At 35.1% G+C, this 25840-nt stretch overlaps 2 protein-coding genes across 9 annotated transcripts in view; both read left to right on the top strand.

Moving 5' to 3' along the window:
* The window catches only part of LOC127731936 (uncharacterized), a 144403-nt gene that overhangs the window by 4427 nt on the left and 114136 nt on the right, over positions 1-25840 (top strand). For 4 of the 8 annotated variants that reach the window (XR_007995913.1, XR_007995912.1, XM_052240813.1 and 1 more), the window contains exons 2-4: positions 16785-16840; positions 18330-18418; positions 24390-24440. The gene's annotated coding sequence lies outside the window, so the exon portion shown is untranslated. Of the gene's footprint in view, positions 1-16784; positions 16841-18329; positions 18419-24389; positions 24464-25455; positions 25534-25840 lie in introns of all 8 variants that reach the window. The other 4 variants (XM_052240806.1, XM_052240805.1, XM_052240804.1 and 1 more) reach the window with 4 other exon arrangements.
* LOC127731905 (uncharacterized) lies at positions 17705-18244 on the top strand. Its single transcript, XM_052240751.1, has one exon. The coding sequence runs from the start codon at positions 17705-17707 to the stop codon at positions 18242-18244; it is 540 nt and encodes a 179-aa protein (XP_052096711.1).

Below are 25840 nucleotides of genomic sequence, written 5' to 3'. Positions count from 1 at the left end.
ATAACCAAGTTTCCCCCCCCCCCCCCCAAATCCACCTCTAACTAGTATATCATTGACTACCCAATAAGGTCTTGCACGTGACGGTCGGTACAGAGACAGTTCACAAATTGCACAGAGTAGGGGAAAATCGCCTAATTGCGGACAGCACCGATATGCGGACGGAAAACGAATATCTCACTTTTCAATAAAATTATGAAAAATTGAAACAAAATAGATATAAGAAATAAAGTGTTTTGTTTGCTATTGAATCTCTATTTTGTTGAAATAAGGTTATCATGTCTATTGCTTACGATTTACTTTTGTGTCATGTGATTGAAATTGCATGCTATAAATAGTATGTCAACAAGTTTGAAAACCGGGAAATTTTGAAAAAGGTCCAAAATCAGCATGTCACGTTGAATACACAGTTGTTCATGTAAGAATGGCAATTTATGTGTTGAAAAGCAATAGGCATGCATTGCGTATTTTATGCAAGGAAACATTTCTTTTAATTATTTTTACTGATTTGTCTAAATTTTGATTATAAAATAGGAATAAGCAAGTGTCCACATTTTCACCACCAGAAATAAATATGGTAGCCGAAATGCGGACACAAAATATTTTGAACAACTAACATGTGCAGTGGTGCATATGTCAATACCATGATGACGGAAATAAACAAAAAACTCTTATAATCTAGCATTATTAGTTTCAATCCGATACATTTATATCAATAAAGTGTTGATTAGGGTTTATTTGTTTTGTTTTCATTTTGCATATTACGAACATAATCATGATAATGCGTTTACAAGTCTGATTTCCACTCCAGTTGGCAACTTGCACACATCTTCAATAGGTCAAAAACTGAAAACATCATCCCCGGGATGGCAAGACAATCTATTTCTCTTTCTTTACAGAATGTCTACATGTTTAGGACTTTTTTGCGAAAGCAAATGGAATGAAATAAAATGTACAGAAAACAATCGCCCGAAGGAAATGTCTTGTAGACGAGTGGCTATTTGACAATGATGTTATTGGCTATTTATATATGAAACTAATACATGTAATACGTTTATCAAAACATGAATATGTATCAACACTACTATGCAAAATTATTGAAAGTGAAAAATTAAGGAAAATGAATTCAGCAGCATTGTGTTTAAATTTATTGCTAGAAAATCAAGTAGAAAAGGGTAAGAGTTGGACATTCTTACTGCGGAAGAGGCAGATGAACTTATTGATATCACGAATATTCTTTTGAAATAAATGTTTTTATAAAACTTTTCAAAACATGAGAGAAATAATGTCACCAATACATTGGTTTTAAAGACCTCTTTAGACTTTTGTGAACGTCCAACAGTAACGACTTTGTGCATCCAGTCGTCTATCTGTCTGTTTGTCCATCCATCTGTGACAAATCGAAAAAACAAACAGGCCCCTCATGGGGAGGTACAAGTAATAGCATAATCACCCAATTTTTGCCAACATAATCATATAATGATTAAATATTTGCTTTGGTAATCAAAAACTTATTTTCTTTAGTTATCAAATAATCATAAACTAAAAGCTTTGTAATATTACATTGTAATACTTGCTACAAAATAAAAATGCCTACCTACCCCACCTAAATTTTTTGGACATGTTACCCGAACCAAACAATTTTTTAGCTCACCTGGCCCGAAGGGCCAAGTGAGCTTTTCTCATCACTTGTCGTCCGTCATCCGTCGTCCGTCGTCGTTAGCTTTTTACAAAAATCTTCTCCTCTGAAACCATTGGGCCAAATTTAACCAAACTTGGCCACAATCATCATTAGGGTATTTAGTTTAAAAAATGTGTCTGATGACAACGCCAACCAACCAAGATGGCTGCCATGGCTAAAAATAGAACATAGGGGTAAAATGTAGATTTTGGCTTATATCTCTGAAACCAAAGCATTTAGAGTAAATCTGACGGAGGGTAAAACTGATTATCAGGTCAAGATCTATCTGCCCTGAAATTTACTGACAAATCTGACAACCTGTTGTTGGGTTGCTGCCCCTGAATTGGTAATTTTAAGGAAATTTTGCAGTTTTTGGTTATTATCTTGAATATTATTATAGATAGAGATAAACTGTAAACAGCAATAATGTTTAGCAAAGTTAGATCTACAAATAAGTCGTCATGTTGTTGGGTTGCTGCCTCTGAGTTAGTAATTTTACAGAAATTTTGCTTTTTTTTGTTATCTTAGATATCATTATAATATCTAATGTCTAATACTATTAATTATGATTTTAACCTTATTTTACATGATTTCCAAAGCATCAGTAAATACAGGTGAGCGACACAGGCTCTTGAGAGCCTCTAGTTTTGTTTAGGCCTCACTGAATCTGCCTTTATGTAATATTTTGTTTTTGTGTCGAAAAGGGAAACCATTTTATTCAATGTTTCAAACATAAGTGTGTCAAAGATTTCCGGTAAAGGAACTGCACCAATAATTTTGCCATCGCTTGGGGACCTTCTCCGCCATCATCTTGTCTGCCGTCAAAAACTTAAAAATCTTCTCACCTGAAACCAGTCAGAGATATAACTCTATAGGGTTATTACAGAAAATAACTTGCGTGTGTTATTACAGATACTTTCATGAGTTGTCTACTCTTTATTCCTTAAATTTTCTAAATCTGCAATAACATATGTTTGTTATTTGTAAAATAAATCAAAAATTTTTTAATTTATAATGGGCTCTAGGGAACTCTTTGAGACTTTGCGCAGAAACTAAATGCATAGCCTTGATAATTAATTTTCTAATTAAATTAATACATTTTTGATTAACCATGGTAAATCAATGATACGAGGCTTTTAAGGGATAAAATTAGCTGTAATAACATAGCTTAGTTATTAAAGGAATGTAACCTATTATATGAGACACTTGGGAATTACTGGGAAGCTTGCGCAGAACCTCATTACATGCTCTGGTCATTATTTCTTACAATAAATTAAAATACATTGTAATTAAGCATGATGTATGTCTGAGAAAATGTTTTGAAGTGATATAGAGAAACTGTGATAACACCCTTTAGTTATTACAGGCATATTTTTTCTGTATTAACATATAGGTGTACTATGCAAAATTGGCAAACTATGAACTATTATATCTTTCTATAGTTAAGTATACATAAAGACAATAGTAATATCAATAGAACTTGTATGCATTTTAACTAAACTAGTGATGTATATTGTCCCTTTGAAACATGTAACATACATATGTTATCACAGTTCTTTGATTTTTTAGTCAACAATAACAAATGTATGTTATTTTTCTGTAATAACCCTATAGAGTTATATCCCTGACTGGAAACTACTGGGCTAAATGTTATAAAAATTTACCTGAATGTTCCTAAGGGCATCTACATTTGTAGTTTAAAAATTGTATCTGTTGATTTGATCCATTAACAAACATGGCTGATGATGCTAAAAATAGAACATAGGGATGATATGCAGTTTTTGGCTTGTAATTCAAAAACTAAAGCAGATAGAGCAAATCTTCCCATCTCCTGCAAAATTTTCAAAAAATTTGACAACACATTTTGGAGTTTTTGTCTCTGAAATGACAATTTTTAGTAAATTTTGAAAGTTTTTGGTTTATATCTTAAAAAACTCAGGGGTTCAAATCAACATTTGGTACTGGAAGGTCCAGGACCTTTGACACTCCAAACTAAAAGGTCAATAACCTAATTCCCAGGTCCTACTTTTACATGAAATATTTCATAACTCAATAAGATACAAAATTAATGTGCTTTTGGAGTAAGGTTAGTTTGTTTCATCATATTTGAACTGCATGTGATGTTTCGTTTCTCATATAATGGGCTATCCATCGAATAAACAGTTTACAACCTTCATTGTTGAAGTACTGCTTACACATCAACACCATTTTTGCACTGAATTTCAAGAATAAATTCATAGTCACTGAAGGGTGTCCCTTTTTTTTGCAATACTGTATGCAGTGTTGAACAGAACCTTATATCTATTTAACTGATCAGACTTACATTGCTTCTTGAGAATACATTGTCCAAGTTTAGTGTCTGACAATTAATCTTTAGACTTAAAATTTGGGTCACTTTCATGGATCCACTGCTTTAAACAAGATAAATGCTGGGGTGTCACTTCGTATATTTTTATTGGGTCTATTTTAAGATTTTGTGTTCCCCTTACAAGTGCACTTTCTTTTTCTGAATTGGTGGGGAACTTCTGGCAGTATGTGCATGACATTAGACCAGTTGATTCATCAAATTATATAGCCACGGTTCGATCGATTTTCCAGTGGGGCTTAAATGTCCATTCCCGTTTTTCACGATTGCATTTTTGGTCTTTAGTGAGATCTTCATTTGATTTCTTTTGAAGACTTTGAAGACACAGGTACTTGTTTCTATCCATGGGAAGGTTGAATATCCTTCTATATTTATGGATAGTCGACCTTCCCATGGATAGAAACAAGTGCCTGTGGTTGAAGACCGTTCATAATCTTCAGGCTTTCTCCTGGAAGACGTGACACCAAAGTGAAACAGACTCATTTTGTTCGAAAATGATTATGATTTGTCACGTGACTTCTCGCAACTATTTGCTTCGCATCACGGTACAGAGCTATTAGTTTCAGTCGAAATACACACCATCTTGAAATAATTACTTATCACATATAGATTCTGATTGGTTGCTTTATGATGCGGCTGAGATACAGCAACAGCTATTGGCTTCAATGAGATAAAGAATTACAGACTTTTCTTGTCTCAGGATAAGACATCAAATGCAGGAAAATTAACTATGTGTATTTTAGTTCCGATCAACTTTCATTAATTCATGTTCGTTTTATTATGCACACTGAAAATTCAATATTGAAATGTCAATTATTAATACGTGTTTATTTGCTTTGTTTATCTGCAATATGCACGATTTGTTTTGCTCAACAATGTTCCTATGCAATGATTACAAAAATGCATTATCTGTATTCTATAACTTCTGCCAGTCTAGGCACACATCAAGAGAGGCACACCTCCAGTGTCGTGAATATTTGTAAATGTTTTAATTTTCAACAAGTAAAGTGAACAAAATTTTAAAAGCATGGGTGTATAACGCACAACACTGAACAGCCATATAATAATATGGCTTAAAAATGACGATACAGATGGATAAAAGGGTCAGCAAAGATAATTTTATTTCCTTTAAAATCGAAGGTCCGTTGGGCGTAGCTATTAACCAAAACCAAAGTCTGATTGCAACAGTGAAAGGTCACGGACCTCGGACCACCGCTAATTTGAACCCCTGAAACTAAACATGCTAAAGCAGTTTAAGCAAATTTGACAATTTGCATGATTTGGAGGTCTGGGTTTATCTTCTGTGGAATTTTTAGAAAAATTGTTAATCATTTTTTCGAGTTATTGCCCTTGAAATGTCAATAATTTGTTGATTTCGTAGTTTTTGAAATTTTAATAAGTAAAAACAACCAAAATAAGATCTACAAATCATCAACTTAGACTGAATAGTCAAATGACCCCTTACAGGAATTTGTATTCTATAAATGATGCAGTATCTATAGAGAAAAAGAAATTGTTTCTTGAAAATGTATTTCCAGGTCATTAATGTCATACATGTAGGTTGTAAATCTATGACCTCATAAATATGCATGATTTAAACACAAAGCAAAAGAACAATGCTTTTATTGTTGTTCAGGGTTTCAGATTGCCATCGGTCATCGGCCATTGACCGTAATAAATCAAAAATGACTGATATTTTTTTTGTCCAAACTTACATTGTGACCGATTATTTTTTGTTACTTGTGACGAAATGGCCTAAATGTAAATTTAATCTAATCAGACCAGCGACGATCAACTACGACGGCAGAGAAACCTCCCGTGATAAATCTATTTTGTTTGTTTTGGAATTCCAATGCCTAGAAATAAATTACTTCCGTTGTTAATTTACGGCCAATGGGGACTTGCAGAGCAATGATCAAAAGATACAACCAACCAGTATGTAAAGTAATTGTACTTCTTTTTAATCAGTGATCAGAGCCTGTATATCCCAATTTCCTTATGTGTCACGAAATTCTGGTCTGTAAAGATACAAATTTATTTCTCTAATATTTTTTTTCCAGTTAAAAACTTATGTTTTTAAAAAGATTTTAACAATGGCAGAGACCCTCAGAATGCAGCATTGGGAGTCTTTAAGTTTTAAAAATTCTCTTAGGGGGGCTACCATTTGATTTTTATGGGGGGCTAGGATGAAAAATTTGTCCTGCATTTTTTTTTAGTTATAATCTCTGTCCTGCCTATTTATTTTTCACTCTATTCGGTCCTGCATTTTTTTTTTTATTAGTTTATCCTGACTTTTTTTACGTAAATTGTCATCCTACCTTTTTTTTTGCAAAGTTGCTCATCCTGCATTTTTAGCTCACCTAGCCCGAAGGGCCAAGTGAACTTTTCTCATCACTTGACGTCCATCGTCCGTCGTCGTCCATCGTCGTTACCTTTTTACAAAAATCTTCTCCTCTGAAACTACTGAGACAAATTTAACCATACTTGGCCATAATCATTATTAGGGTATCTAGTTTAAAAAAATTGTCCGATGACCCCACCTTCCAACCATCATGGCCGACTTGGTTAAAAATAGAACATAGGGGTAAAATGCAGTTTTTGGTTTATATCTCTGAAACTAAAGCATTTAGAGCAAATCTGACAGGTGGCAAAAATGTTCATCAGATTTAGATTTATCTACCCTGAAATTTTCAGACGAATCTGACAACCTGTTGTTGGGTTGCTGCCCCTGAGTTAGTAATTTTACAAAATTTTTGCAGTTTTTTGTTATTATCTTAGATATCATTATAATATCTAATATCTAATACTATTTATTATGATTTTAACCTTATTTTACATGATTTCCAAAGCATCAGTAAATACAGGTGAGCAACACAGGCTCTTGAGAGCCTCTAGTTTTTTTACTCAAAACTCCTGTCCTGCCCTTTTTTTTTAAATTTCATCCTAGCCCCCCCATAAAAATCAAATGGTAGCTCCCTAAAGAAAAAGTTCAAAATGGCCTATTTTTTACCAGGTGAGCGATTGAGGCTCACGAGAGGCTCTTGTTATTTTGTTGATATATCTTCCCATCGTATTCAGGTGTAATTGCTACACTACACATGCTCATTTTTTCACTTTTTGTACACAAATATTTCCTTCATTTTGTGTTGCAGAATATACATGTTCATCCAGTCTTGCAAAAGCTATTTATTCTCAGCTCTTATAGGCCAGGATAATCATTTTGAAAATCCTTCTCCCCTTCTTCCCTGCCCCACCCCCCCAAAAAAATGAAATGATTGTCCCCTAATACTGGTCAATGAGACAATTATTCACCAGAGGCCAAATAGTGTAGATTTTATATCAACAGAAAGTCATCATACGGCATCCAACAATGAGCTAAACTCTTATCCCTGTTGTGATTCTGTGTCTAGAGCGATTTTGTTATTTGGCTACCCTCAGATAATCATTCCCTACACAGAATCTGAAATGGGATTTAGTGTAAAACCCATACCACAAGCTATAAAAGACAGACATAAGAAAATGTAAAACAATTCACATGAGGAAACTCAACATCATGATTTATTGTTTTACAGTAAAACCCGTACCACAAGCTATAAAAGACAGACATAAGAAATTGTAAAACAATTCACATGAGGAAACCCAACATCATGATTTATTGTTTTACAGTAAAACCCATACCACAAGCTATAAAAGACAGACATAAGAAATTGTAAAACAATTCACATGAGGAAACCCAACATCATGATTTATTGTTTTACAGTAAAACCCATACCACAAGCTATAAAAGTCAGACATAAGAAAATGTAAAACAATTCACATGAGGAAACCCAACATCATGATTTATTGTTTTACAGTAAAACCCATTCCACAAGCTATAAAAGACAGACATAAGAAAATGTAAAACAATTCACATGAGGAAACTCAACATCATGATTTATTGTTTTACAGTAAAACCCATTCCACAAGCTATTAAAGACAGACATAAGAAAATGTAAAACAATTCACATGAGGAAACCCAACATCATGATTTATTGTTTTACAGTAAAACCCATACCACAAGCTATAAAAGCCAGACATAAGAAAATGTAAAACAATTCACATGAGAAAACCCAACATCATGATTTATTGTTTTTTATGAGTTATAACAGATTAGAGATAGTCTGGTTATTAACATTAGAGTGACATGACACAAAATGACTCCCAGTAGAGCTGGTCTGATTTGATTTGATTTGATTTTTGGTGTTTTAACACCACTTTTAAGCACCGCTTTTGGGCTATTTCGTGGCGGCCAGTTTTTATTGGTGGAGGAAGCCGGAGTGCCCGGAGAAAACCACCAACCTTCGATAGGAAAACTGACAATCCTAGTCAATTAAGATTGGAGTCGAGTGCACCCGCACGAGCGGGGTTCGAACTCACAACCTCAGTGTTGACTGGCTAGTGATTACAGCAGTAACTACTTAGACCATTCGGCTACAGAGTCTGGCTATTAACATTAGAGGGACATGACCAGAATGACTCCCAGTAGAGATAGTCTGGCTATTAATGTTAGAGTGACATGACCAGAATGACTCGCAGTAAAGATAGTCTGGCTATTAATGTTAGAGTGACATGACAGGAATGACTCCCAGTAGAGATAGTCTGACTATTAACATTAGAGTGACATGACAGGAATGACTCCCAGTAGAGATAGTCTGACTATTAACATTAGAGTGACATGACCATGATGACTCCCAGTAGAGATAGTCTGGCTATTAATGTTAGAGTGACATGACCAGAATGACTCCCAGTAGAGATAGTCTGGCAATTAACGTTAAAGTGACATGACCAGAATGACTCCCAGTAGAGATAGTCTGGCTATTAACATTAGAGTGACATATCAATGATGACTCCCAGTAAAGATAGTCTGGCTATTAACATTAGAGTGACATGACAGGAATGACTCCCATTAGAGATAGTCTGGCTATTAACATTAGAGTGACATAACCAGAATGACTCCCAGTAGAGATAGTCTGGCTTATAACATTAGAGTAACACAACCAGAATGACTCCCAGTAGAGATAGTCTGGCTATTAACATTAGAGTGACATGACAGGAATGACTCCCATTAGAGATAGTCTGGCTATTAACATTAGAGTGACATAACCAGAATAACTCCCAGTAGAGATAGTCTGGCTATTAACATTAGAGTGACATAACCAGAATGACTCCCAGTAGAGATAGTCTGGCTATTAACATTAGAGTGACATATCCATGATGACTCCCAGTAAAGATAGTCTGGCTATTAACATTAGAGTGACATGACCAGAATGACTCCCAGTAGAGATAGTCTGACTATTAACATTAGAGTGACATAACCATGATGACTCCCAGTAGAGATAGTCTGGCTATTAACATTAGAGTGACATGACCAGAATGACTCCCAGTAGAGATAGTCTGGCTATTAACATTAGAGTGACATAACAGGAATGACTCCCAGTAGAGATAGTCTGACTATTAACATAAGAGTGACATGACAGGAATGAATCCCAGTAGAGATAGTCTGGCCATTTACACTATAGACACATGACAGGAATGACTCCCAGTAGAGATAGTCTGACTATTAACTTTAGAGTGACATAACCAGAATGAGTCCCAGTAGAGATAGTCTGGCTATTAACATTAGAGTGACATAACCAGAATGACTCCCAGTAGAGATAGTCTGGCTATTAATGTTAAAGTGACATGACAGGAATGACTCCCAGTAGAGATAGTCTGACTATTAACTTTAGAGTGACATGACAGGAATGACTCCTAGTAGAGATAGTCTGACTATTAACATTAGAGTGACATGACCATGATGACACCCAGTAGAGATAGTCTGGCTATTAATGTTAGAGTGACATGACCAGAATGACTCGTAGTAGAGATAGTCTGGCAATTAACGTTAAAGTGACATGACCAGAATGACTCCCAGTAGAGATAGTTTGGCAATTAACATTAGAGTGACATGACCAGAATGACTCCCAGTAGAGATAGTCTGGCTATTAACATTAGAGTGACATGACCATGAAGACTCCCAGTAGAAATAGTCTGGCTATTAACATTAGAGTGACATATCCATGATGACTCCCAGTAAAGATAGTCTGGCTATTAACATTAGAGTGACATGACCATGAAGACTCCCAATAGAGATAGTCTGGCTATTAACATTAGAGTGACATGACCAGAATGACTCCCAGTAGAGATAGTCTGACTATTAAGGTTAGAGTGACATGACAGGAATGACTCCCAGTAGAGATAGTCTGACTATTAACGTTAGAGTGACATGACCAGAATGACTCCCAGTAGAGATAGTCTGACTATTAACGTTAGAGTGACATGACCAGAATGACTCCCAGTAGAGATAGTCTCACTATTAACGTTAGAGTGACATGACAGGAATGACTCCCATTAGAGATAGTCTGGCTATTAACATTAGAGTGACATGACAGGAATGACTCCCATTAGAGATAGTCTGGCTATTAACATTAGAGTGACATAACCAGAATGACTCCCAGTAGAGATAGTCTGGCTAATAACATTAGAGTGACACAACGAGAATGACTCCCAGTAGAGATAGTCTGGCTATTAACATTAGAGTGACATGACAGGAATGACTCCCATTAGAGATAGTCTGGCTATTAACATTAGAGTGACATAACCAGAATGACTCCCAGTAGAGATAGTCTGGCTATTAACATTAGAGTGACATAACCAGAATGACTCCCAGTAGAGATAGTCTGGCTATTAACATTAGAGTGACATATCCATGATGACTCCCAGTAAAGATAGTCTGGCTATTAACATTAGAGTGACATGACCAGAATGACTCCCAGTAGAGATAGTCTGACTATTAACATTAGAGTGACATAACCATGATGACTCCCAGTAGAGATAGTCTGGCTATTAACATTAAACATGACCAGAATGACTCCCAGTTGAGATACTCTGAATATTAACATTAGAGTGACATAACCAGAATGACTCCCAGTAGAGATAGTCTGGCTATTAACATTAGAGTGACATAACAGGAATGACTCCCAGTAGAGATAGTCTGACTATTAACATAAGAGTGACATGACAGGAATGACTCCCAGTAGAGATAGTCTGGCTATTAACATTAGAGTGACATGACAGGAATGACTCCCAGTAGAGATAGTCTGACTATTAACTTTAGAGTGACATAACCAGAATGAGTCCCAGTAGAGATACTCTGGCTATTAACGTTAGAGTGACATAACCAGAATGACTCCCAGTAGAGATAGTCTGACTATTAACATTAGATTGACATGACAGGAATGACTCCCAGTAGAGATAGTCTGGCTATTAACATTAGAGTGACATAACCAGAATGACTCCCAGTAGAGATAGTCTGGCTATTAACATTAGAGTGACATGACCAGAATGACTCCCAGTAGAGATAGTCTGACTATTAACATTAGAGTGACATAACCATGATGACTCCCAGTAGAGATAGTCTGGCTATTAACATTAGAGTGACATGACCAGAATGACTCCCAGTAGAGATAGTCTGATTATTAACATTAGAGTGACATAACTAGAATAACTCCCAGTAGAGATAGTCTGGCTATTAACATTAGAGTGACATAACAGGAATGGCTCCCAGTAGAGATAGTTTGACTTAACATAAGAGTGACATGACAGGAATGACTCACAGTAGAGATAGTCTGGCCATTAACATTAGAGTGACATGACAGGAATGACTCCCAGTAGAGATAGTCTGACTATTAACTTTAGAGTGACATAACCAGAATGAGTCCCAGTAGAGATAGTCTGGCTATTAACGTTAGAGTGACATAACCAGAATGACTCCCAGTAGAGATAGTCTGACTATTAACATTAGATTGACATGACAGGAATGACTCCCAGTAGAGATAGTCTGGCTATTAACATTAGAGTGACATAACCAGAATGACTCCCAGTAGAGATAGTCTGGCTATTAATGTTAGAGTGACATATCCATGATGACTCCCAGTAAAGATAGTCTGGCTATTAACATTAGAGTGACATGACCAGAATGACTCCCAGTAGAGATAGTCTGACTATTAACATTAGAGTGACATAACCATGATGACTCCCAGTAGAGATAGTCTGGCTATTAACATTAGAGTGACATGACCAGAATGACTCCCAGTAGAGATAATCTGACTATTAACATTAGAGTGACATAACCAGAATGACTCCCAGTAGAGATAGTCTGACTATTAACATTAGAGTGGCATAACAAGAATGACTCCCAGTAGAGATAGTCTGGCTATTAACATTAGAGTGACATAACAGGAATGACTCCTAGTAGAGATAGTCTGACTATTAACATAAGAGTGACATGACAAGAATGACTCACAGTAGAGATAGTGTGGCCATTAACATTAGAGTGACATGACAGGAATGACTCCTAGTAGAGATAGTCTGGCTATTAACATTAGAATGACATAACCAGAATGACTCCCAGTAGAGATAGTCTGGCTATTAACATTAGAGTGACATAACAGGAATGACTCCTAGTAGAGATAGTCTGACTATTAACATAAGAGTGACATGACAAGAATGACTCACAGTAGAGATAGTGTGGCCATTAACATTAGAGTGACATGACAGGAATGACTCCTAGTAGAGATAGTCTGGCTATTAACATTAGAATGACATAACCAGAATGACTCCCAGTAGAGATAGTCTGGCTATTAACATTAGAGTGACATGATACAAAATGGCTCCCAGTAGAGATAGTCTGACTATTAACATTAGAGTGACATGACAGGAATGACTCCCAGTAGAGATAGTCTGGCTATTAACATTAGTGTGACATAACCAGAATGACTCCCAGTAGAGATAGTCTGGCTATTAACCTTAGAGTGACATGACAGGAATGACTCCCAGGAGGGATAGTCTGAGTATTAACATTAGAGTGACATAACTAGAATGACTCCCGGTAGAGATAGTCTGGCTATTAACGTTAGAGTGACATGATACAAAATGGCTCCCAGTAGAGATAGTCTGACTATTAACATTAGAGTGACATGACAGGAATGACTCCCAGTAGAGATAGTCTGGCTATTAATGTTAGAGTGACATAACCAGAATGACTCCCAGTAGAGATAGTCTGACTATTAACGTTAGAGTGACATGACCAGAATGACTCCCAGTAGAGATAGTCTGGCTATTAACATAAGAGTGACATGACCAGAATGACTCCCAGTAGAGATAGTCTGGCTATTAACGTTAGAGCGACATGACAGGAATGACTCCCAGTAGAGATAGTCTGGCCATTAACATTAGAGTGACATAACCAGAATGACTCCCAGTAGAGATAGTCTGACTATTAACATTAGAGTGACATGACAGGAATGACTCCCAGTAGAGATAGACTGGCTATTAACATTAGAGTGACATAACCAGAATGACTCCCAGTAGAGATAGTCTGGCTATTAACTTTAGAGTGACATGATACAAAATGGTTCCCAGTAGAGATAGTCTGACTATTAACATTAGAGTGACATGACAGGAATGACTCCTAGTAGAGATAGTCTGGCTATTTACATAAGAGTGACATAACCAGAATGACTCCCAGTAGAGATAGTCTGACTATTAACATTAGAGTGACATAACAGGAATGACTCCCAGTAGAGATAGTCTGACTATTAATTTTAGAGTGACATGACCAGAATGACTCCCAGTAGAGATAGTCTGACTATTAATTTTAGAGTGACATGACCAGAATGACTCCCAGTACAGATAGTCTGACTATTAACGTTAGAGTGACATGACAGGAATGACTCCCAGTAGAGATAGTCTGACTATTAACTTAAGAGTGACATAACCAGAATGAGTCCCAGTAGAGATAGTCTGGCTACTAGAGTGACATAACCAGAATGACTCCCAGTAGAGATAGTCTGACTATTAACATTAGATTGACATGACAGGAATGACTCCCAGTAGAGATAGTCTGGCTATTAACATTAGAGTGACATAACCAGAATGACTCCCAGTAGAGATAGTCTGACTATTAACGTTAGAGTGAGATGACCATGATGACTCCCAGTAGAGATAGTCTGACTATTAACATTAGAGTGACATGACAGGAATGACTCCCAGTAGAGATAGTCTGGCTATTAACATTAGAGTGACATAACAAGAATGACTCCCAGTAGAGATAGTCTGGCTAATAACGTTAGAGTGACATGACAGGAATGACTCTCAGTAGAGATCATGGAGATAGTCTGGCTATTAACGTTAGAGTGACATAACCAGAATGACTCCCAGTAGAGATAGTCTGGCTATTAACATTAGAGTGACATGACCAAAATGACTCCCAGTAGAGATAGTCTGACTATTAACGTTAGAGTGACATGACCAGAATGACTCCCAGTAGAGATAGTCTGGCTATTAATGTTAGAGTGACATGACCAAAATGACTCCCAGTAGAGATAGTCTGACTATTAACATTTATAGAGTGACATGACTAGAATGACTTCCAGTGGAGATAGTCTGGCTATTAACGTTAGAGTGACATGACCAGAATGACTCCCAGTAGAGATAGTCTGACTATTAACATTTATAGAGTGACATGACCAGAATGACTCCCAGTAGAGATAGTCTGACTATTGACGTTAGAGTGACATGACCAGAATTACTCCCAGTAGAGATAGTCTAACTATTAACGTTAGAGTGACATAACCAGAATGACTCCCAGTAGAGATAGTCTGGCTATTAACATTAGAGTGACATGACCAGAATGACTCCCACTAGAGATAGTCTGACTATTAACGTTAGAGTGACATGACACAAAATGACTCCCAGTAGATATAGTCTGACTAATAACATTTATAGAGTGACATGACCAGAATGACTCCCAGTAGATATAGTCTGGCTATTAACATTAAAGCGACATGACCAGAATGACTCCCAGTAGAGATAGTCTGGCTAATTACATTTATAGAGTGACATGACCAGAATGACTCCCAGTAGATATAGTCTGGCTATTAACATTAAAGCGACATGACCAGAATGACTCCCAGTAGAGATAGTATGGCTATTAACGTTAGAGTGATATGACCAGAATGACTCCCAGTAGCATGAGTAGAGATTGTCTGGCTATTAACGTTAGAGTGACATGACCAGAATGACTCCCAGTAGAGATAGTCTGGCTATTAACGTTAGAGCGACATGACCAGAATGACTCCCAGTAGAGATAGTCTGGCTATTAAAGTTAGTGACATAACCAGAATGACTCCCAGTAGAGATAGTGTGGCTATTAGCGTTAGAGTGACATGACCAGAATGACTCCCAGTAAAGATAGTCTGGCTATTAAAGTTAGAGCGACATGACCAGAATGACTCCCAGTAGAGATAGTCTGTCTATTAACGTTAGAGCGACATGACCAGAATGACTCCCAGTAGAGAAAGTGTGGCTATTAACGTTAGAGTATCATGACCAGAATGACTCCCAGTAGAGATAGTCTAGCTAATGTTGGTGCGACATGACCAGAATGACTCCCAGTAGAGATAGTCTGACTGTTAACGTTAGAGTGACATGACCAGAATGACTCCCAGTAGAGATAGTCTGACTGTTAACGTTAGAGTGACATGACCAGAATGACTCCCAGTAGAGATAGTCTGACTATTCAGGTAGAGTGACAAGACCAGAATAGGGGTTCAAAAAGTTTGGGGGGATTTTTTTATATTTTTTTCCCTGTTTTCAAATTAGTCCACTTTATGGTTTGAATTGTCCAAAATTAGACATTGTTTGATTAAAATTAAATTTTTGGTGTTTTTTCTATATGCTGCATCTAACCACGTTGTTAGATTTTGGATATCAGACCATACTAGGTAAATTAAATGTCCCTTTTCAAAATTTTTAGATCTTTGACCACATTTATTTATTTCAGAAACCTATATTATGTCAAAAATTTGATCACAATCCAAATTCAGACAGTATCAAGCTTGATTATTGTCTGGCAGGTATCATCTGACCTTGACATTATTTTCATTGTTCATTGTCAATGTTAAGTTTCTTGTGTTTGGTCTGTTTTTCAATTATCGTAAGCAATGGGTCAACTATATTTGGTGTATGGAATGGTTGTAAGGTATATATGTTTGTCTGGCAGGTATTATCTGACCTTGACGTCATTTTCATGGTTCATTGGTATATGTTAAGTTTTGTGCTTTGGTCTGTTTTTCAAGTACTTTAAGAAATATTTCAACTATATTTGGCGTATGGAATGGTTTTAAGCTGTATATGTCTGTCTGGCAGGTATCATCTGACCTTGACCTCATTTTCATGTTTCATGGTCAATGATAAATTTTTTGTTTGTTTTGGTCTGTTTTTCAATTATCATAAACAATAGGTCAACTTTATTTTGTGTATAAAAAATTGTAAGGTGTATATGTCTGTCTGACAGCATTTATCTGACCTGAGTTTCTGTGATGTTTTTTAGTTATGCCTTTATCTTTAGACATTCAACATAAAATCAGCGGTCAGTAATTCAGGCGAGACATTTCAGCGTGTGCACTCTTGTTTTAATTTTTCCATGCTATTATGAATTATCCTAAAAACTCTTACACTGAGCGTTTTATGGAACTATGGAAGGTTTTAATAGACCCTTCTTTTTTCATTTATGACAATTATATACAAATTCAGAGAAAGTTTAACCAATATTTAGATAAATGTGATGTAAACTGAAATTCAGCTATTTTATACTTTCAGTTTGAAGATCTATTTGTATTTATCTATTCAAGGACCAGTCAATTTTATTACTATAGGTAAGTGAACATAATCATGATAATAGTCAAATTGTATTGGAATGTTTAATAATTTGGTTTATCAAATAAACTACAATGTTTCATGTGAATATTAAAATTCTAAAAGGGGAGATAATCAAGAACTAGCTGCATGGTTCATTCTAGTAAGTAGCATTACACCAGTCCAGTGCTTTTTAATTCTTTTTTTACAGGATTAACATTTTTCACTCTGCAACTTGTATACAAAAATAACATGAAGTAATTACATATTTAATTGCATTTAAGAGTAAAAAACTGATAAAACATTGCAATCATTAAAATAGGAATTGTATATAACAATAGAGTTGTTAACTAAGAAATCAGCTGTATGAATGAAAGATGGGAGATAGTGTTCTCACTAAGGCTGTCAATGAGTCATGGACTCGTGAAATTTTGTCTGGACTCATCATTTTCAAAACTGATGATTCTAAAGATTCATAAGGATCATAAAATATTGTATCAACTAAGCATGCATATCTTCATATCATTTTATAGCAAATGTTTAAAAATGATAAAATTTGATGTCATTTCCTTTCTCTATTTTATCATATAGACTAAAGCAATAATTATGTAGCAATGAAATTTATTTTCACTGTTGAAATCGCCAAGGTCATAAATGACGATTCCCTGGACTCCCCTTCAAGAGTCCTAAGTCAGAATCCTATGAGGTCTATGTCAATCAGACAGCAACCAATCAATGACGATTCCCTGGACTTGCCTTCAAAAGTCCTTAGTCAGAATCCTAGGAGGTCTATGTCAATCAGACAGCAACCAATCAATGACGATTCCCTGGACTTGTCTACAAAAGTCCTTAGTCAGAATCCTAGGAGGTCTATATATATATAGATGTCAATCAGACAGCAAACAATCAATGACGATTCCCTGGACTTGCCTACAAAAGTCGTTAGTCAGAATCCTAGGAGGTCTATGTCAATCAGACAGCAACCAATCAATGACGATTCCCTGGACTTGCCTACAAAAGTCCTTAGTCAGAATCCTAGGAGGTCTATGTCAATCAGACAGCAACCAATCAATGACGATTCCCTGGACTTGCCTACAAAAGTCCTTAGTCAGAATCCTAGGAGGTCTATGTCAATCAGACAGCAACCAATCAATGACGATTCCCTGGACTTGCCTACAAAAGTCCTTAGTCAGAATCCTAGGAGGTCTATGTCAATCAGACAGCAACCAATCAATGATGATTCCCTGGACTTGCCTACAAAAGTCCTTAGTCAGAATCCTAGGAGGTCAATGTCAATCAGACAGCAACCAATCAATGACGATTCCCTGGACTTGCCTACAAAAGTCCTTAGTCAGAATCCTAGGAGGTCTGTATCAAACAGACAGCAACCTATCAATGAGAGATGTCAAAATGGTATTCATTGAGTCTTTATTACATGTTATTATTTCTACTTTAATACAAACATTTCTATTTCTAGATTGAACATCTATTATTGATATTTATTTATAGACCCTTGTCCACTCAATGTGATCCTCGTCCAGTCAATGTGACCCTCGTCCAGTCAATGTGACTCTCGTCCAGTCAAGATGTTATTATAGGTAAGTGTACATTATTTGTGAACTATATATATCCCTCTGATAAAACATTTATAATGGAAAATCCCTTTATTATCAGATTTAAAAAAAAAGGTTTATACTTGATTTAAAATCGGCATCCAATGAAATTGCTTAGGGCTTTTCCAGAATTATTTGAATGGGAGTGGCATTGACTTTCTTTCAAATTTGATGTGTGGTGGTTATTTTAGACAAAGCCTTAACAATTTTATTAAGTAATCAATTAAGATTTTATGCATTTCGGTGTTAATTAAAAAGTGCATTCCTATACCACCCCCTTCTTTTCCCCCTGCTAAACAACATGGCCGACATGGCTCAAAATAGAATTTATGGGTAGAATGCAAGTTTTGTCTATTATCTTGAAAACTGCTAAAGGTCGAGAAATTCTGACATGCAGAAATGTTCAGAATGTTTGTCTGGCAGGCTTTTCAGATCTTATTTTCATGGTTCATTGGTCAGAGTTAAGTTTTAGTGGTTTGGTCAGGTTCTCAGATACTATAAGCAATAGATCAGCTGTATTTTGGTTTATGATATGCTTGTAAGGTAAACATGTTTGTCTATCCGCATGGTTTATACGAACATTATCTTATTTTCATGGTTCATTCATCAATGTTTATATTGCATGGTTATATAAAAATAAGGAGATGTGGTATGATTGTCAACATGGTCAATGAGAACTATCCGCCAAATTAAAAATAAGGAGATGTTGTATGATTTTACATATTTTACAAATCTGTGAAAATTATATAAATGCAATGTTTTTAGTATTTGTTAGTTGGTATTATCATTGATATAAAAATAAGGAGATGTAGTATAATTGCAAATGAGACAACTATCCGCCAAAGTATAAAGAGAGGTGGTATGATTGCCCATGAGAACTATCCGCCAAAGTAAAAATAAATAGATGTGGTATGATTGCCAGTGAGACGACTATTTTGCAAAGTAAAAATAAGGAGATGTGGTATGATTGCCAATGAGACAAATATTCGCCAGAGTAAAAATAAGGAGATGTGGTTTGATTGCCAATAAGAACTATCTGCCAAAGTAAAAATAAAGAGATGTGGTATGATTGCCAATAAGACAACTATCCGCCAAAGGAAAATAAGGGAGGTGTGGTATTGTTGCCAATGAAAACTATCCGCCAAAGTAAAAATAAAGAGTTGTGGTATTATTGCCAATGATACAACTATCTTCAAAAGTAATATTGAAGGTTCATTGTATGTTGATGACTTTTTAATATGTTATAGAGGCAAAAATATGAATAACATAGAAAGACAAATACAGTTATGTCTTGGAAGAATTGAAAAATGGGCCTCGGAAAATGGGTTTAAATTTTCCACTTCAAAAACGGTCGGGATGCATTTTTGTAACAAAAGGAAATTGCATCTTGATCCAGAACTCACTTTGTACGGCAACCCAATTAAAATGGTTGATGAAACCAAATTTCTTGGGTTAATTTTCAATAAAAAGTTAACCTTTCTACCCCATATCAAAATGTTAAAATCGAAATGTTTAAAAGCATTAGATATTTTAAAAGTTGTCGGCAGAACCGACTGGGGTGCTGATCGCAACATTTTACTTAATTTATATAGATCTCTAGTTAGATCTAAACTAGATTATGGCTCTATAGTGTATGGCTCTGCAAGGAAGTCCTACATACAGATTCTCGATGCTGTGCATCATCAGGGTTTGCGTCTCTGTCTTGGCGCATTTAAAACCTCACCAGTTGAGAGTCTGTATGTAGAGGCTGATGAGCACTCACTCTTTGACAGACGTTTGAAGCTTTGACTTCAATATGCTGTCAAACTAAAAGCCTACTCAGATAATCCTGCCTACAGCTGTGTTTTTAATCCAATTTATGAAGATATTTTAGCAAAACATGAAAATAAAATTCCTCCGTTAGGTATACGTTTAAAACCACATTTAGCTTCTTTTGATTTAAAATCTGTTGCTCAAGTTGAAACTTGCAAATGTCCTCCATGGGAACTTCCCAAACCAAAAATGATATTTGATCTCCGTGAACACAATAAAAATAAAACAAATCCTCTTTTAATTCAGCAACACTATGCTGAAATCAAAGCCAATTATTCAGATTTTTCAACTGTCTATACTGATGGATCAAAAGATGGTGACAGAGTTGCATCTGCTGCTGTCTTCAGGGACAGAGCTGCAACTCTCCGTTTGCCATCTGATGCATCCATCTTTACTGCTGAAGCAGAAGCAATAATTTTGGCTTTGAAATTTATTGCTTCTTCAGATAAATCCAAATTTATTATATGTTCTGATTCACTTTCATGCTTACAAGCTATACAAAATACTAAAATTAAAAACCCAACAATTCTCAAAATTTTATATGTAATGAGGAATTTAAAAATTCTTCTTAAAGAAATATTATTTCTGTGGGTGCCGAGTCATGTTGGAATCCTTGGAAACACAGCTGTAGACCTTGAGGCAAAGAATGTCCTGGGTGACCCTTTATCTAACTGTGATATACCATATACTGATTTTAAATCTAATATTAGAGAATATGTTTTTAATATATTGAAAAATGAATGGAGTAAAAAAGATGATAATAAATTACATGAAATTAAACCTAATTTAGGTAAACCTTTCAATAATGTTATGTGCAGAAAAGATCAGTGTGTTATTTCTAGATGTCGTATTGGTCATACTAGAATAACACACAAATATCTTTTAAAAAATGAAGTAGAACCACAATGTATACCTTGTAACTGCAAGTATACTATAAAACATGTTTTAATCAATTGTATTGACTTTGCTGATATTTGTAAGAAGCATTTATATGTATAATATGTATGATTTATTTAATAATGTTCCATTTACAAATATTGTTTCATTCTTAAAAGAAGTTGGAATATATTCTAAAATATAAAAATTTTATTATATTTAAAACGATTTTAAATTTTATCACGTTATCTTAATGTTCATTTTTATTTGTAAATAATCAATTTGCTTTAATCTAGAATTTTAGTTTATTGAAGGGCCTTTTGTCTGATTTTAAGAATATGCTTTAAATTGTAAAAAATATTCGAATAAGCTCTCGCCGAGATATAGCCTTGTTGTGTTATGCGGTGTAAAGCAACCAACAATCAATCAATCAATCAAAAGTAAAAATAAGGAGATGTGGTTTGGTTGCCAATGAGAACTATCCGCCAAAGTAAAATTAAGAAGATCTGCTATAGTAAAAATAAGGAGATGTGGTGTATTTGCCAATGAGACAACAATCTTCCAAAGTAAAAATAAGGAGATGTGATATGATTGCCAATGAGAACAATTCACCAGAGTAAAAATAAGGAGATGTGGTATGTTGCCAATGAGACAACTATCCGCCAAAGTAAAAATAAGGAGATGTGGTATACTAGTAATTGCCAATGAGACAACTATCTTCCAAAGTAAAAATAAGGAGATGTGGTATGATTGCCAATGAGAACTATCCGCCAAAGTAAAAATAAGAAGATCTACTGTAGTAAAAATAAGGAGATGTGGTATAATTACCTATGAGACAACTATCTTCCAAAGTAAAAATAAGGAGATGTGGTATGATTGCCAATGAGAACTATCCGCCAAAGTAAAAATAAGAAGATATACTGTAGTAAAAATAAGGAGATGTGGTATAATTACCTATGGGACAACTATCTTCCAAAGTAAAAATAAGGCGATGTGGTATGATTGTCAACATGGTCAATGAGAACTATCCGCCAAATTAAAAATAATGAGATGCGGTATGATTGCCAATGAGAACTATCCGCCAAAGTAAAAATAAGAAGATCTACCGTAGTAAAAATAAGGAGATGTGGTATAATTACCTATGAGACAACTATCTTCCAAAGTAAAAATAAGGAGATGTGGTATGATTGCCAATGAGAACTATCCGCCAAAGTAAAAATAAGAAGATCTACCGTAGTAAAAATAAGGAGATGTGGTATAATTACTTATGAGACAACTATCTTCCAAAGTAAAAATAAGGAGATGTGGTATGACTGTCAACATGGTCAATGAGAACTATCCGCCAAATTAAAAATAAGGAGATGTTGTATGATTTTACATATTTTACAAATCTGTGAAAATTATATAAATGCAATGTTTTTAGTATTTGTTAGTTGGTATTATCATTGATATAAAAATAAGGAGATGTAGTATAATTGCAAATGAGACAACTATCCGCCAAAGTATAAAGAGAGGTGGTATGATTGCCCATGAGAACTATCCGCCAAAGTAAAAATAAATAGATGTGGTATGATTGCCAGTGAGACAACTATTTTGCGAAGTATCTCTTCTACCAGTTTCCAGGGAAACTCAATTTGCGACAGTAAAACTAAGGAGATGTGGTTTGATTGCCAATGAGAACTATCCACCAAAGTAAAAATAAGGAGATGTGGTATGATTGCCAATGAGACAACTATTGGCCAAAGTAAAAATAAAAGAGATGTGTGGTATGATTGCCAATGAGACAACTATCAGCCAAAGTAAAAATAAGGAGGTGTTGTATGATTGCCAATGAGAACTATCGGCCAAAGTAAAAATAAGGAGATGTGGTATGATTGCCAATGAGACAACGATTCCCGGCAACGCGTTTTCAGGAAACTCAATTTGCGACAGTAAAACTACCAATGGACGTCTGCACAGCTTCAAATACAATACAGTTATCTCTAATCTAATCTATCTAAAATATATATATATAAATTAGTTTTGTCAAAGTAAACAGTTTTGTCTAACCGGTTAGTCGGATAATCTTTCGACCGATTATCCTGTTAACCTGTAGTAATGTTGATTGATAAAATCTTTGTCTACAGTAAACTTAAAATATAAAAATAATAAGATGTGGTTTGATTGCCAATGAGACAACTCTCCACCAGAGACCAAATGACATAGAAGTTAACAAAACTATATGTCACCTTACGGCTTATGACAATGAGCAAAACCCACACTGCATAGTCAGCTATAAAAAGCCCCGAAATGAAAAATGTAAAACAATTCAAACGAAAAGACTAACAAAGGAACAGGGAGATAACACACAAACATTGATATGTTTATAAGAAGCAGGGAGATAACACAAACATTGATATGTTTATAAGGAACAGGGAGATAACACAAACATTGATATGTTTATAAGAAACAGGGAGATAACACACAAACATTGATATGTTTATAAGAAACAGGGAGATAACACAAACATTGATATGTTTATAAGGAACAGGGAAATAACACACAAACATTGATATGTTTATAAGGAACAGGGAGATAACACAAACATTGATATGTTTATAAGAAACAGGGAGATAAAACAAACATTGATATGTTTATACAGGGAGATAACACACACATTGATATGTTTATAAGAAACAGGGAGATAACACACAAACATTGATATGTTTATAAGGAACAGGGAGATAACACACAAACATTGATATGTTTATAAGGAACAGGGAGATAACACACAAAGATTGATATGTTTATAAGAAACAGGGAGATAACACAAACATTGATATGTTTATAAGAAACAGGGAGATAACACAAACATTGATATGTTTAAAGCGGGAGATAACCCACAAACATTGATATGTTTATACAGAGAGATAACACACAAACATTGATATGTTTATAAGATACAGGGAGATAACACAAACATTGATATGTTTTTACAGGGAGATAACACAAACATTGATATGTTTATAGCGGGAGATAACCCACAAACTTTGATATGTTTATACAGAGAGATAACACACAAACATTGATATGTTTATAAGAAACAGGGAGATAACACAAACATTGATATGTTTATACAGGGAGAAAACACACATACATTGATATGTTTATAAGAAACTTTCGTAACAGTTAACTATAAAAAGAAGTACCAATGAAGTATTTTTATGTGATACATATATATTTTATCAGGCTTAAACAAGTAAATATGATTCATAGTTATTTTTCACAGACACTTTAGATGACGACACAACCTTACTTATAAATTGGGCTGACCTCAGAGGTACATTCATCAGTATTTAATTAGTATGTATCGTATAATATGTTTTTGTCTCGACTTGACGGAGACAAAAAGCGAGACATAGGTATGCTGTTGTCAGCGGCGGCGGTGTCAACAATGTATTAGTTTTAGATTAGGTCTAGTTTATGGTGAACCATAAGTGGTAGTGCAATGATATTTGGTATGCAGTTGTATTAGCATTGGCCCATTTCATTACCATGGAGATTATTTGGCCCTGCCCCCTCAGTCATGGTCTATTGACTTTAAAACTTTTGCTTAGTTTATATGTAGTAGTTTGTGATTAGATCATTTTAAGGGGAACCACTAGTGGTAGGTCAATGATATTTGGTATGCAGTTGTATTAGCATTGGCACATCTCATTTCCATGGAGATTATTTGGCTCCGCCCCCTTAGTCATGGTCTATTGACTTTGAAACTTTTGCTTAGTTTACATGTATTATTTTATGATTAGATCAGTTTAAGATGAACTGCTAATGTTAAATTAATGATATTTGGTATGCAAATTTATTGGCATTTGCAAGTATCGTATCCATGGAGATTATATAGCCCCACCCCCTCATCATGGTTCATTGACTTTGAAACTTTTACATAGTTTGCAAGTTAATGTTTGTGTTTAGGTTAGTTTAAAGGGAACGACTTATAATAAGTCAATGGTATTTGGTATGCAGTTATATAAGCATTGGCACATCTCATTTCCATGGAGATTATTTTAACCATGTACCTTCAGTCATGGTTCATCGACAAATATTTGCATAACTTACATGTTAAAGTATTGCTATTTTAATTTCAACATTTGCATTATCAAAATTACAAAAAGGCGAGACATATCTCTGTGATAACAGTTTATTTAAGGTTACATAAAAAAAAAATTAATTCATAAAAACCACCTCGTAACAGTTAACTATAAAAAGAAGTACCAATGAAGTATTTTTATGTGATACATATATATTTTATCAGTCTTAAACAAGTAAATATGATTCATAGTTATTTTTCACAGATGCTTTAGATGATGGCACAACCTTACTTGTAAATTAGACTGACCTGAGAGGTATATTCATCAGTATTTATCTAATTAGTATGTATCGTATAATATGTTTTTTAAGATTACATAAAAAAAACCCAATCCATAAAAACCACCTCGTTGATCTTCATGGTGTGTAGTATTGTGTTCACCATTAGTGTGGGAGGTGGTGGGTTTGAACCCTGGACATTTAAACCAAAGACTTGAAAATTAATATTTGCTGCTTTTCCAAAATGAGGTAAATCAATATAGACTGTAAGCAGTTTTCACATCTGCCATGCAGTCACTTCCTGTTTGCCGATAGTTTGAAATTATACAACACTCATTGTACAATGAAAATTTCTTTGAACTTTTCTTTGCT

This window comes from Mytilus californianus, unplaced genomic scaffold, assembly GCF_021869535.1.
Source record: "Mytilus californianus isolate M0D057914Y unplaced genomic scaffold, xbMytCali1.0.p SCAF_21, whole genome shotgun sequence".
Classification (NCBI taxonomy): domain Eukaryota; kingdom Metazoa; phylum Mollusca; class Bivalvia; order Mytilida; family Mytilidae; genus Mytilus; species Mytilus californianus.
This window is presented reverse-complemented; position numbering and strand designations above follow the sequence as displayed.

Bases quoted from the DNA above. Each gene is read 5' to 3' on its own strand.
- LOC127731905 (XM_052240751.1), top strand. From the start codon at position 17,705: ATGTCAATCAGACAGCAAACAATCAATGACGATTCCCTGGACTTGCCT.